Here is a 13,783-nt window from a genome sequence, read left to right as displayed (position 1 = left end):
AAGAAGAAGAAAGAAAGAAGAAAGAAGAAGAAGAGGAAGAAAGAAGAAAGAAAGAAAAGAAAGAAGAAAGGAAAGAAGAAGAAGAAAGGAGAAGGAGGAGGAGGAGGAAACAGTATTTAAATAATGCTTTGATGAATTCCAGGATTTGTGTGTTTTGAGACATAGAGTCTGGCTCTGTCGTTCAAGCTGTAGTGCAGTGGCGTGATGTCAAGTCACTGCAGCCTCAACCTTCTGGGCTCAGGTGATTCTCCCACCTCAGCCTCCCAGGCATCTGAGACTACAGGCACATGCTACTATGCCTGGCTAATTTTTGTACTTTTCTGTAGAGACAGAGTTTTGGCATGTTGCCCAGGCTGCTCTCAAACTCCTGACCTTAAGTGACCTGCCCACCTCAGCCTTCCAAAGTGCTAGGATTACAGGCATGAATTACGAAAAAATTCCAGGATTTCAGTATGTCAGGATGAAGAAAGCAGTAGAGTAAAATCATAGGTCTCTCGAGGCCGGGTGCGGTGGCTCAAGCCTGTAATCCCAGCACTTTGGGAGGCCGAGGCGGGTGGATCACGAAGTCAAGAGATCGAGACCATCCTGGTCAACATAGTGAAACCCCGTCTCTACCAAAAATACAAAAAATTAGCTGGGCATGGTGGCGCGTGCCTGTAATCCCAGCTACTTAGGAGGCTGAGACAGGAGAATTGCCTGAGCCCAGGAGGCAGAGATTGCGGTGAGCCGAGATCGCGCCATTGCACTCCAGCCTGGGTAACAAGAGCGAAACTCCGTCTCAAAATAAAATAAAAAAAATCATAGGTCTCTCTTTGACTCATTTCATTATCCAGATACAAACAAAACAAAGCTTCCAAATTAGGACCAAAGTTCCCCATACTAAGTATAGCATAAATCTCAAAACACCCAGGACACCACAAATCACAGATTCCAGGCAGTTGACATTGGGCTCTATGTGTCAGCTACTAACATGGCTAGAAGGTATGGTCACCTCTAAACATGATAAATTTATCCTATTATAAATTAACATTCTTCTTCTTCAAGTCTTTGAAATAATAAATGTCTTCACACCAATGTTTACTGGCTTAACAATTATTAAAATATAGCATATACTAAAAAGTAAGTTAACAATTTTCCCTATTGAATTTTGAGCTGATTTTCTTTGAGGAAGAATTAATAAATATGGCTCTCTACAAAGTTGTTGTTTGTTTTCTTTAACATTTTTGGAAAAAAATTTCAGATTGAAAAGGAATTTGCAAGAGCCCTTGATTGTCTTACAGATATGAAAACTGAGGTCCCATAAATTAGATAATCTCTCCAGGACTGTTAAAAAAAAATTCCCCCATTAAGTTGAGCTTTGTCAAACAACTTTTCTCTTTATAATTCTTACATGGCTTGAGTACACTATTTTCAAACTAAATAACAACTCTTTCCTACACAGACTTAACTAAACGAATTGTTAAGTGTCTCAAGTAAAAAAAAAAAAAAAAAACCTGAAGAATTAGGTTTCTGTTCTGTCTCTGCCACTAATTATGTGACCCTGGATAAGTCACTTAATTGATTATTGAAATATCCCTAAAGTAGGAGGTTAGTTTATGTGAAATCCAAAGTGCTCTGTGTCTTTAATGTTCTATTAAGTCTAAACATTTGAAAATTAGTGACAGAAAAAAAAAAAACAAGCTACAGTGGCCGAAAATGTACAATACTTCCATTTTATACCCATTGTTCCAGTGGAAATATTGTTCCACTTTGGAACAAATTTTTTTTTTTTTTTTTTTGAGACGGAGTTTTGCTCTTGTTACCCAGGCTGGAGTGCAATGGCGCAATCTTGGCTCACCGCAACCTCCGCCTCCTGGGTTCAGGCAATTCTCCTGCCTCAGCCTCCCGAGTAGCTGGGATTACAGGCAAGCGCCACCATGCCCAGCTAATTTTTTGTATTTTTAGTAGAGACGGGGTTTCACCATGTTGACCAGGATGGTCTCAATCTCTCGACCTCGTGATCCACCCGCCTCGGCCTCCCAAAGTGCTGAGATTACAGGCTTGAGCAACCGCGCCCGGCGGAACAATATTTTATAGTAATATTAAGCTGCCTGCATGATCTGCACATGAACTTAAAGTATAATAAATAAATTTTTAAAAATTAAGCTGCTAGAAAAGGCAAATTGTCTAACCATAACAAATTGTGTGTGCAAAAGAGGTACAAGAATAACAGGTGGTATAATAATTCAGTATAAATATGTACAACTCTCTAAAAAAAAGTCAAGTTCTTTCTTGAACCTCTAAATGCTTCAGGATTCCTCACTTCCAGAATTACAGTCATCTTCTTTGTAATTCATTGTAACATTTTATACACACACACACACACACACACACACACACGAGATTCATGGTCATATTAAGGCTAGTTTCTACAACTGCCAGGGAGGATTACTGTTCTATCTTTTCTATTTACATGAAGCAATTATAGATAAAATCAGATGGAAGATTACAATAAAATGTAGACCACATACAAAACCTAAAACTTGAAAAGTAATTTACTCAGTGAGGGTTTTAAGTCCATCACATTTCTGTTCTAAAACAAGAGGTTGTAGAGAATTAAAACACATACAAACACACGTTACCGGCTTCTACAGTGAACTACATATGAAGACTTAAATAGAGGGCAAATAATGGAAATTCAAGAGAATCGTTTTCATTCTTTGCTGTGCCCTCAAAACACATTTAAAAAGATACATAATGAACACAGGGCCAGGCACGGTGGCTCACGCCTGTAATCCCAGCACTTTGGGAGGCCAAGGTGGGAGGATCACTTGAGGTCAGGAGTTCGAGACCAGCCTGGCCAACAAGGTGAAACCACATCTCTACTAAAAATACAAAAATTAGCCGGGCGTGATAGCACATAACTATAATCCCAGCTACTCAGGAGACTGAGGCAGGAGAATCACTTAAACCCAGCAGAGGTTGCAGGGAGCCAAGATAGTGCCACTGCACTCCAGCCTGGGTGACAGAGCAAGACTCTGTCTCAAAAAAAAAAAAAAAAAAAAAAAAAAATACAACAGAATGTAATAGCTGTGCTGCTGCTGTATCACATATGAAAAAAAGGGGGTGGGTTCGGTGGCTCACACCTGGAATCCTGGCACTTTGGGAGGCTGAGGCGGGGGGCGGGAGGGGGATCATGAGGTCAAAAGATTGAGACCATCCTGGCAAACATGGTGAAACCCCGTCTCTATTAAAAATACAAAAATTAGATGGGTGTGGTGGTGCACACCTGTAGCCCCAGCTACTCGGGAGGCTAAAGCAGAATAATTGCTTGAACCTGGGAGGCAGAGGTTGTAGTAAGCTGAGATTGATTGTGCCACTGCACTCCAGCCTGACAACAGAGTGAGACTTCATCTCAAAAAAAAAAAAAAAGGAACGAAAAAAGGAAAACTAAGCAATAATAAACCCCTAATTGGGACCTGCTATTGCTATGTAGGATTTCAGTTTCTCCTGTATCACGTGTAGATTAACCACACAAACCCAAATCTAGCTTTCTTATAACTAATGACTTTTGGGAATTAAACTTACTGTAATCATTTATATTTAATATGACCACTAGTCTTTTTTTTTTTTTTTAGATGAAATCTCGCTCTGTCACTTGGTCTGGAGTGCAGTGGCCTGATTTGGGCTCACTGCAACCTCAGCTTCCCAGGTTCAAGCAACTCTCCTGCCTCAGCTCCCTGAGTATCTGAGACTACAGGTACGTGCCACCATGCCCAGCTAATTTTTGTATTTTTAGTACAGACAGGGTTTCACCATACTGGCCAGGGTGGTCTTGAATTCCTGACCTCGTGATCAGCCCGCCTCAGCCTCCCAAAGTGCTGGGATAACAGGCATGAGCCACCATGCCTGGCCAGTGACCACTAATCTTTTTGTATTTCCCAAGAATATACCTCTGTGGGTATCTGGATCATGCTAAGTCCCAAATAATTAAGAAATATGTGACACAGCTGTATGTATATGTACACATGTCAAAATAGCACACATCACCTAGGGTTTTACCATCCCTCAGTTATCAATGAATTAAAAATACTAAGTTCTAAGACCTCTGCCTATTCTTGGGCATAGACAAAAAGAACAAAATTTTACAGATAAGCAAAGATTTTACAGATGGAGGTGCCATTATGAAGCTTAATATGAAGTTTATCCAAATGTAAAGTAAGAAAAAGAACTGACTATAATGATACCCGACAAACGTTAAGAAAGTTAAAACATGGCCGGGCACAATGACTCATACCTGTAATCTAAATACTTTGGAAGGCTGAGGTGGGTGGGTTGCCAGAGCTCAGGAGTTTGAAAACAGCCTGGGCAACATGGCAAAACTCCATCTCTACAAAAAATACAAAAATTAGTTGGGTGTGGTGACAGACACCTGTAGTCTCAGCTACTTGAGGGGCTGAGGCAGGAGAACTGCTCAAGCCCAGGCCGTCGAGGTAGACTGAGCCATGTCCATGCTGCTGCACTCCAGCCTAGGTGACAGAGCAAGACCCCATCTCTAAAAATTAAAAAAAAAAAAAAAAAAAAAATCAGAACATGTTCTCATCCATTTGCAGAATACAAGAAAAAGATCAAATCAAGGCCCACCTGCCTATAGTCCCTGCTACTTTGGAGATGGAGGTGGGAGGACTGCTTGAAGCTAGGTGTTCCAGGCCACAGTGCACTACGATAACTCCTGTGAATAGCCACTGCTCTCCAGTCTGGGCAACATAGTGAGACCCTGTCTCTTAAAAAAAAAATAAATCAAAAGATGGCTTTCTTTGTACTTCATTTTATGATGAAGTCATGAGAAGGCATTTGTTTTTGCATTTGTTCACTTATTTATACACTGGAATTTTGCAGTATAAGGCATTCTGAACTTCAATAACTAAAGCCAAAGGGAATTTCTTTTTTAAAAATCAATGTTTATGTACCGATATCTGCAACTTACTTTTTCATGTATTTTTTTTTTTTTAATGGAGAGAGGGATGAATGGATGAGATGCATAATAAAAATATAGTGAAACGAGGCCGGGCGCAGTGGCTCACGTCTGTAATCCCAGCACTTTGAGAGGCCGAGGCAGGCGGCTCACAAGGTCAAGAGATGGAGACCATCCTGGCCAACATGGTGAAACCCCATCTCTACTAAAATACAAAAATTAGTTGGGTGTGGTGGTGTGTGCCTGTAGTTCCAGCTATTTGGGAGGCTAAGGCAGGAGAACTGCTTGAACCGGGAAGGTGGAGGTTGCAGTGAGCCAAGATCACGCCACTGCATTCTAGCCTGGTGCCTGATGACAGAGTGAGACTCTGCCCCTCTCTCTCTCTCTCTCTCTCTCTCTCTCTCTCTCTCTCTCTCTCTATATATATATATATATATATATATACACACACATACATATAGGTATATATATATTGTGAAATGTTAGTTACAGAATCTAGCTGGTGGTTGTATGGGTATTCACTATAAAGTTCTTTCAACTTTTCCAGATGTTTGAAAATTTCATAGGCCGGACGCGGTGGCTCACGCCTGTAATCCCAGCACTTTGGGAGGCTGAGGAGGGTGGATCACGAGGTCAAGAGCTCGAGACCATCTTGGCCAACATGGTGAAACCCCGTCTCTACTAAAAATACAAAAAAAATTAGCCGGATGTGGTGGCACATGCCTGTAATCCCAGCTACTTGGGAGGCTGAGACAGGAGAATTGCTTGAACCCAGGAGGCGGAGGTTGTGGTGAGCCGAGAATGCACCATTGCACTCCAGCCTGGGCAACAAGAGCGAAACTCCGTCTCAAAAAAAAAAAAAAAAGAAAGAAAAAGAAAATTTCATAATGAAATATTGAGCTAAAATAAACTGCTAGAAGTTTTGATACAACTTTTAGATCAAAACTTCACCCTATCTGGACATTTCTACTATCCAGGGATCTGTCTGTAAAGGAGCAGGACCCAAAAACATTACACAAAAATAATACCAGTGTTTTAAGACCCTATAGAGCAGAATGTGCTGAGATAAACTGCTCTCCAGAGTACACAAATCTGTGGGTATCTGGATCATGCTAAGGCCCAAATAATTCAGCAATATGTGACACAACTCTGTGTATATGTACACATGTCAAAATCGCATGCAAAGTTATACTTTATATGTATCACCTAGGGCTTTACCATCCCTCAGTTATCAATCAATTCAAAATACTAAGTTTGAAGCTGGGCACGGTGGCTCACGCCTGTAATCCCAGCACTTTGGGAGGCTGAGGCGGGTGAATCATGAGGTCAGGAGTTCAAGACACGTCTGACCGACATGGTGAAACCCCATTTCTACTTAAAAAAAAAAAATACTAAGTTCCAAGAACCTTTTTTTTTTTTTTTTTTTTTTTTTTTTGAGACGGAGTTTCGCTCTTGTTACCCAGGCTGGAGTGCAATGGCCCGATCTCGGCTCACCGCAACCTCCGCCTCCTGGGTTCAGGCAATTCTCCTGCCTCAGCCTCCTGAGTAGCTGGGATTACAGGCACGTGCCACCATGCCCAGCTAATTTTTTGTATTTTTAGTAGAGACGGGGTTTCACCATGTTGACCAGGATGGTCTCGATCTCTCGACCTCGTGATCCGCCCGCCTCGGCCTCCCAAAGTGCTGGGATTACAGGCTTGAGCCACCGCGCCCGGCCCAAGAACCTTTTAACCACGAAGATTTTTATAAAGATTATCTAAATTTGGTTTATATAATACAAGACCTTAATTTTACTATTAAAATAATATGCTCTAAAATGCACTACTATTACTTCCAGGGTATAAACAGAAACTGAGTTTATCACTAACAAACTCAGTTTATTAATCACTAATCAAGTACAGAAGCTTCTAGAGAAACTGAAAAATACAAATTTTTGGAAATTTTATGTCCAACACAAAAATTTCAGGAGACAAACCTGTTTGTTGCAATTTATATACCTGAGTCTAAGAAAAGTTGCTCAGTGGCTTAAAGCCCAAGCATGAATTCCCCCCACTATCCAAGTTCTCATCTAAAGGGCTGTCTGTAGAACCTAGTAAGATTGGCACCAGATTCCATTGTTATCTCTCAGGTACACCGGACGACGTTTTAAATCAAGTTATCTACTGACAAAAGAATAAAAAAGAACAGAACAGAATATCCTTCAAAAGATTAAAGGACATAAGGTGCACTGAAAAATAAACTAATAGCTTTTTTGAAACCAAAGAATGTCTACTTTATGAATATCCACAAATCACACTGATAAAGCAAGATTAAGTGATGTCAGCAGTTCTGATTTCCTTCATCCTCAACCATATTAACCTTTCCCATTCTTATAAGAGAATATACAAAGATAATGCATATGAAGGCAAATAACTGGTCTAAGAAGATAACCCACCCCTCTTACTTCTCCTCCGGTGGGACATCTGACTACGACATGCGACATCCACATTTTACTTCACCTGAACAATAGGTTCCTTGAAGGCAAACCCTGTGTTCTCTAGAACTTGCTCATATTTTCCCAGTGCTCTACACAATGTACCCTCAGTCACACTAACAAATGGACACATTTGAGTTCTACGGAAGTAGTGGAAGGTTTCAGGGACACTTGGGTCCTACCAATTCGTGTTAGAAGTTACTCCTTTCCGCTCTATGTCTCCATTTCCCCCTTCTGAACAAACAAAAGAAACATTTCTGGAGACCAGTGAACTTGAATTTCGAGTATCAATGGCCTAGCAAACACTGGGGGTGGGAGACCAGCTGATTAACAGAAGGACCAGAACCTCCGGAGACTGGCCCAGCCCGCTGAGCCTAAGCGTCAGGGAACCGACGGGACAGCATCAGTTCCGAGGTCCGCAGCCTGGGACCCGCGCCACCACCACAAAGTTCTCCCCAAGCAAAAACGCCGGGCCGTCTCAGGGACAGGTCCCAGGAGACGAGGGAGTCCAGCTGGTTGGGGGTGGCGGGCAAGCGGGCACGACGACAGATGGACTGGAGTCAGCTCCGTCGGATCCCCAGGAGATCGGGCACAGGAGGCCACACTGCTCCCGAGCCCCGAGCAAAGCAACCGGCCCTAGATCCTCAGGGCGGCGCCCCTCCGGCCCCGGCACCAGGCCCGCCGAAAAGGAGAGACGAGAGTGAGGCTGGCACCCCGGGAGTTCGGGTCTTGGCTCGGATCTTACCATGGTGAGGGAGGTGGTGGGGCGCGCCCGCGCTCCGGCTTCACTGGGGATAAGGGTAGGGTCTGGTGAAGGGGAGCACCGGCCACTCTGGACCTGCTGCCCCCCTGACAGGAGCCGCTGCCACTTCGCTTCTTACCAAGATGGCGGCCCTGAGCCACGTCTCCAACCGGAAGCGGCGCGGGTCAAAGTGCGGGGGGCGGGGCCAGTGGACTCGGGAAAATTGAGGGTAACGAATGTGCCCAGGAGGTGAAGGCGACGTTCACCCTCCAGCTGTGGAACCTCCTATCTCTGCCCTTTCACTGTCATCTCCTTCATTTATTTTGCGTCACATCTTACAGTTTATCGAGCCTCTGGCACAGCCATTATTATTTAATATACATTAAATAAGGGACTGGTATCCGGAATATATAAAGAACTGGTTTTCTTGGGTTTTTTGTTTGTTTGTTTTTTTGAGATGGAGTCTCTGTCGCCCAGGCTGGAGTGCAATGACACAATCTCGGCTCACTGCAACCTCCACTTCCTAGGTTCAAGCGATTCTCCTGCCTCAGCCTCCCAAGTAGCTGGCATTACAGGCATGCACCACCACGCTGGGCTGTTTCTTGTATTTTTAGTAGACGGGTTTCACCAAGTTGGCCAGCTTAGTCTCGAACTCCTGACCTCAAGTGACTCGGCCTCCCAAAGGGCTGGGATTACAGGCATAAGCCACCGCATCTGGCCTAAGAACTCTTAGGTTCCTGAAAGGCAAACCCTGTGTTCTCTGGAACTTGCTCACATTTTCCCAGTGCTCTACACAATGTACCCTCAGTCACACCAACAAATGTGCAATAAAAACTCAGCAATAAAAAGATAAATACAGTATTCTAATCTAAAAATGGGCTTCATCTGCAAAATGGAGAGAGTAAAAAACAAAAAATTAAAATGGACAAAAGATTTGAATAGATATGTGTCATGTATCTAAAGAAGATAATAAATGGCTAATGTGCACATTAAGAAATGTTTAATATCCTTAGGGAACTGGAAATCAAACCCATGGTGAGATACAACTTCACACCCACTAGCATGGCTATAATAATAATTATTGGTGAGGATGAATGTAAAATAGTGCAGCCACATTGGAACAGAGAGTTTGGCAGTTCCTAAAAAAGTTAAACAAAATTACCATATGACTGAGCAATTCCACTCATAGGTACATACCCAAGAAAACTGAAAATACATGTCAACACGAAAATGTGTACTCTAATATTCATAGCAGCATTATTCATAGTAGCCAAAAAGTGGAGACAATCTAAATAAATCCATTCATCAGTAGATGTGGCATATATATGCAATGGAATAGTATTTTGTCATAAAAAGGAATAAGGCCGGGCGCGGTGGCTCAAGCCTGTAATCCCAGCACTTTGGGAGGCCGAGGCGGGTGGATCACGAGGTCGAGAGATCGAGACCATCCTGGTCAACATGGTGAAACCCCGTCTCTACTAAAAATACAAAAAATTAGCTGGGCATGGTGGCACGTGCCTGTAATCCCAGCTACTCAGGAGGCTGAGGCAGGAGAATTGCCTGAGCCCGGGAGGCGGAGGTTGCGGTGAGCCGAGATCGTGCCATTGCACTCCAGCCTGGGCAACAAGAGCGAAACTCCGTCTCAAAAAAAAAAAAAAAAAAAAAAAAAGAAAATACTATGTGAGAAAAGACAGATACAATGGGGCACTCACATATGATTCCATTAATATGAAAGATCTAGAATAGAGGAAAATCCATAGAGACAGAATGTAGCTTAGTGGTTTCCAGGGGCTCAGGAAGGAGAGAAATAGGGAATGACAGCTAATTAGGGTGAGATTTATTTCTGGAATAATTTTTTTTTTTTTTTTTTTTTTTTTTTTTTTTTTTTTGAGACGGAGTTTCGCTCTTGTTACCCAGGCTGGAGCGCAATGGCGCGATCTTGGCTCACCGCAACCTCTGCCTCCTGGGTTCAGGCAATTCTCCTGCCTCAGCCTCCTGAATAGCTGGGATTATAGGCACGTGCCACCATGCCCAGCTAATTTTTTGTATTTTTAGTAGAGACAGGGTTTCACCATGTTGACCAGGATGGTCCCGATCTCTTGACCTCGTGATCCACCCGCCTCGGCCTCCCAAAGTGCTGGGATTACAGGCTTGAGCCACCGCGCCCGGCTATTTCTGGAATAATTAAAACATTCTAGAATTAAGCCATGATCCTAGAGTCCCAGCTACCTGGGAGGCTGAGTTGAGAGGATGACTTGAGCCAAGAGTTAAAGGTCGGTCTGTGCAAAATAGTGAGACCTAAAGCCAGTCTCGGTGGCTCACACCTATAATCCCAGCACTTTGGGAAGCCGAGATGGGTGGATCACGAGGTCAAGAGATCGAGACCATCCTGGTCAACATGGTGAAACGTCGTCTCTACTAAAAATACAAAAGTTAGCTGGGCATGGTGGCGCATGCCTGTAGTCCCAGCTACTCGGGAGGCTGAGGCAGGAGAATTGCTTGAACCCAGGAGATGGAGGTTGCGGGGAGCCGAGATTGTGCCATTGCACTCCAGCCTGGGTAACAAGAGCTAAACTCCGTCTTAAAAAAAAAAAAAAAAAAAGAAGAAAGCTCAAATATTTTTAAACTTTACATGTCTGGAAGTATATAGGTCAAACTATAGTTTACAGTTTTTGTCATTAAAAAAAAAATTTTTTTTTTTTTGAGACAGTCTCGCTCTGCTGCCAGGCACCAGGCTGGAGTGCAGTGGCGTGATCTCAGCTCACTGCAACCTCCATTTCCCGGGTTCAAGCAATTCTCCTGCCTCAGCCTCCCGAGTAGCTGGGACCACAGGTGCGTGCGACCACACCCAGCTAATTTTTGTGTTTTTTAGTAGAGACAGGATTTCACCATGGTCTCGATCTCTTGACCTCGTGATCTGCCCTCCTTGGCCTCCCAAAGTGCTGGGATTACAGGCTTGAGCCACGCGCCTGGCCCCTTAAAAAAAATTTTTTTTAAAGAGATGGAATCTTGCTATGTTGCCCAGGCTGGTTTCAAACTCCTGACCTCAAGCAATCCTTTCACCTTGTCCCCTCAAAGTTCTGGGGTTGCAGGAATGAGCCACTGAGCCCGGCCAATATTTTTAAATTTTTTAATTGACACATAATAATTGCATACATTGGCCAGGCTCTGTGGCTCATGCCTGTAATCTCAGCACTTTGAGAGCCCAAGGCATGGGGATCACTTGAGGTCAAAAATTCGAGACCAGGCTGGCCAACATAGTGAAACGCCATCTCTACTGAAAATACAAAAATTAGTCAGGTGTGGTGGCCCATGCCTGTAGTCCCAAGCTACTCGGCCTGAGAATCACTTGAACCAGGGAAGCAGAGATTGCAGTAAGCTTGAGGTCTCGTGACTATATTTCAGCCTGAGTGACAGAATGAGACCCTGTCTCAAAAAAAGAAAAAAGTGACTGACAATGGGTACAAGGTTTCTTTAGGGGATGATGAAATGTCCTAAAAAAGATAATTGTACACATTTATGGGATAAATTTACTATTTATTTTGAGAAAGAATCTTACTCTCTCACCCATGCTGGAGTGTAGTAGCACCATCTCAGCTCACTGTAACCTCTCCCTCCCAGGTTCAAGCAGTTCTCCTGTCTCAGCGTCCTGAGTACCTGGGATTACAGGCATGCACCACCCCACGTGACTAATTTTTTTTTTTTTAAGATGATCGCCCAGGCTGGAGTGCAATGACCGATCTTGGCTCACTGGAACCTCCGCCTCCAGGGTTCAAGCGAATTTCCTGCCTTAGCCTGCTGAGTAGCTGGGATTACAGGCACCCGCCATCATGCCCTACTATTTTTTGTATTTTTAGTATAGACAGGGGTTTCACCATATTGGCCAGGCTGGTCTCGAACTCTAGGCCTCAGATGATCCACCCACTTCAGCCTCCAAAAGTGCTGGGATTACAGGCATGAGCCACTGCGCCTGGCTCAATTTTAATTTTTGTTACAAAAAGCAGACATATTTTAAGAAAGATGGAACAAGTTCTTATTTTTTTAGAAAAGTAAAAACCCTGTTAGAAATTATTGCCTTGGCCGGGCATAGTGGCTCATGCCCGTAATCCAAGCACTTTAGAGGCCAAGGCGGGCGGATCACCTGAGGTCGGGAGTTCAAGACCAGCCTGACCAACATGGTGAAACCCCATCTTTAAAAATAATAATAATAAAATAAAAAAGAAGAAGAAGAAATTATTGCCTTATTGTGGCACCTTCCAGGGCTTCCAACTTGAATCTCAAAAGCTTAGCAAAGACCAATTGATTCTGATTCTTTGTGGGGAACACTCCCGTGTGAGACCCCTAAAAGGCGTGAGTCTCACTATACGGTGAGCTTGATCCCAAACACAGTTTCCTACTGGAGGCAGTCGAGCTATCCGGAAATATAGGAAGAAAGATGAATGATCAGTTTCTAATATCAACCACAATATCATTTGGGCCTAAAACTATGCGTTGGTGCTAGACCGAGTGACCCCCTGCCGGCAACCGGTTCCTGCTTTTAACCTTTTTATGACTTTAAGAATAATCCTTAAACCTTACTTACCAGACTGCCTTGTACCCTAGATAATGGTTTAACTGTCAATATTTGCAAAGCAAAATGCCACCGTAAGGGATGGCTTTGATTCCTGACTCAGAGATTCCTTAATGGGGAAATTGAGTTAAGTTGAGTTAGGAGTAGACAAAGGAGAATCCGGTTAAGAGATATTCTGATGAGCAAAACCAGAAAACCTTTTCACATCTCAGTTCTAAAACAAGATCAAACCGGAGATACCTGCAGCCCCAGGAGGAATAATGTCTGGATGTAAACAAGCTTTGTGATTACAGGAAATTCTGTTACTTTTTACAACCACTGATTGTGTATCTGACTCTTCAATTGCATAGGCCATGTAAGGTATACATTTACATTTCGTCTTGCAACCATTGTGTATTTGACTTCTCTATTGTATAGGCCATGTGAGGCATACATTTACATTCCTCTTACTATGACGTAAACCAGAGCCAAGAAAGTGTATTTATTCCTGGCCTTTGAAAAATAAAATTTGCTGTTTAGGCACAGCCTATCAGCCCTCCAGATGCCTCGCTTTCTCTCTCTCTGTCTTTATTATTTTCTCAGGCGCACTCCCTCTTCCAGGTATTGGGACCCTCTTGCAGGTCGAGAGACCCCCGGGCAGACGTGCCTACCCGTCCGGACGGTCCACGACAATTCTTTTTATTTATTTATTTATATTTTTTAAAGATGCGGTTTCACCATGATGGCCAGGCTGGTCTTGAACTCCTGTCCTCAGGTGATCCACCCACCTCAGCCTCCTGAAGTGCTAGGATTACAGGTGTGAGCCACAGTGCCCGGTGCTGATTCTTTTTTTGGGGGGCAGAGGGGGGGACAAAGTCTCGCCTTACTCCAGCCCAGGCTGGAGTACAAGGGCACGATCTTGGCTCACTGCAACCTCCATCTCCTGGGTTCAAGCAATTCTCTTGCCTCAGCCTCCCGAGTAGCTGGGATTACAGGTGCTCGCCACCACACCCGGCTAATTTTTAGTATCTTTGGTAGAGACAGGGTTTCACCATGTTGGCTAGG

The 13,783-nt window shown here is 43.6% G+C and overlaps 1 protein-coding gene across 2 annotated transcripts in view; it reads right to left on the bottom strand.

The window, feature by feature from the left end:
• Positions 1–8,333, bottom strand: part of ARCN1 (archain 1) — a 43,090-nt gene extending 34,757 nt beyond the window's left edge. Inside the window, exon 1 of one of the 2 annotated variants that reach the window (XM_074400697.1) lies at positions 8,173–8,333. In XM_074400697.1, the coding sequence (XP_074256798.1) occupies positions 8,173–8,175 (3 nt within the window). In that variant the 5' untranslated portion in view covers positions 8,176–8,333. Of the gene's footprint in view, positions 1–6,951; positions 6,968–8,172 lie in introns of those variants that run through there. The other variant, XM_074400698.1, reaches the window with a different exon arrangement.
• Positions 8,334–13,783: the final 5,450 nt, after the last annotated feature.

The sequence above is a fragment of the Saimiri boliviensis genome, chromosome 6 (genome assembly GCF_048565385.1).
Source record: "Saimiri boliviensis isolate mSaiBol1 chromosome 6, mSaiBol1.pri, whole genome shotgun sequence".
In the NCBI taxonomy this organism is placed as follows: Eukaryota; Metazoa; Chordata; class Mammalia; order Primates; family Cebidae; genus Saimiri; species Saimiri boliviensis.
The sequence above is the reverse complement of the archived record's forward strand: the minus strand, read 5'-3'. Positions and strand labels throughout refer to the sequence as shown.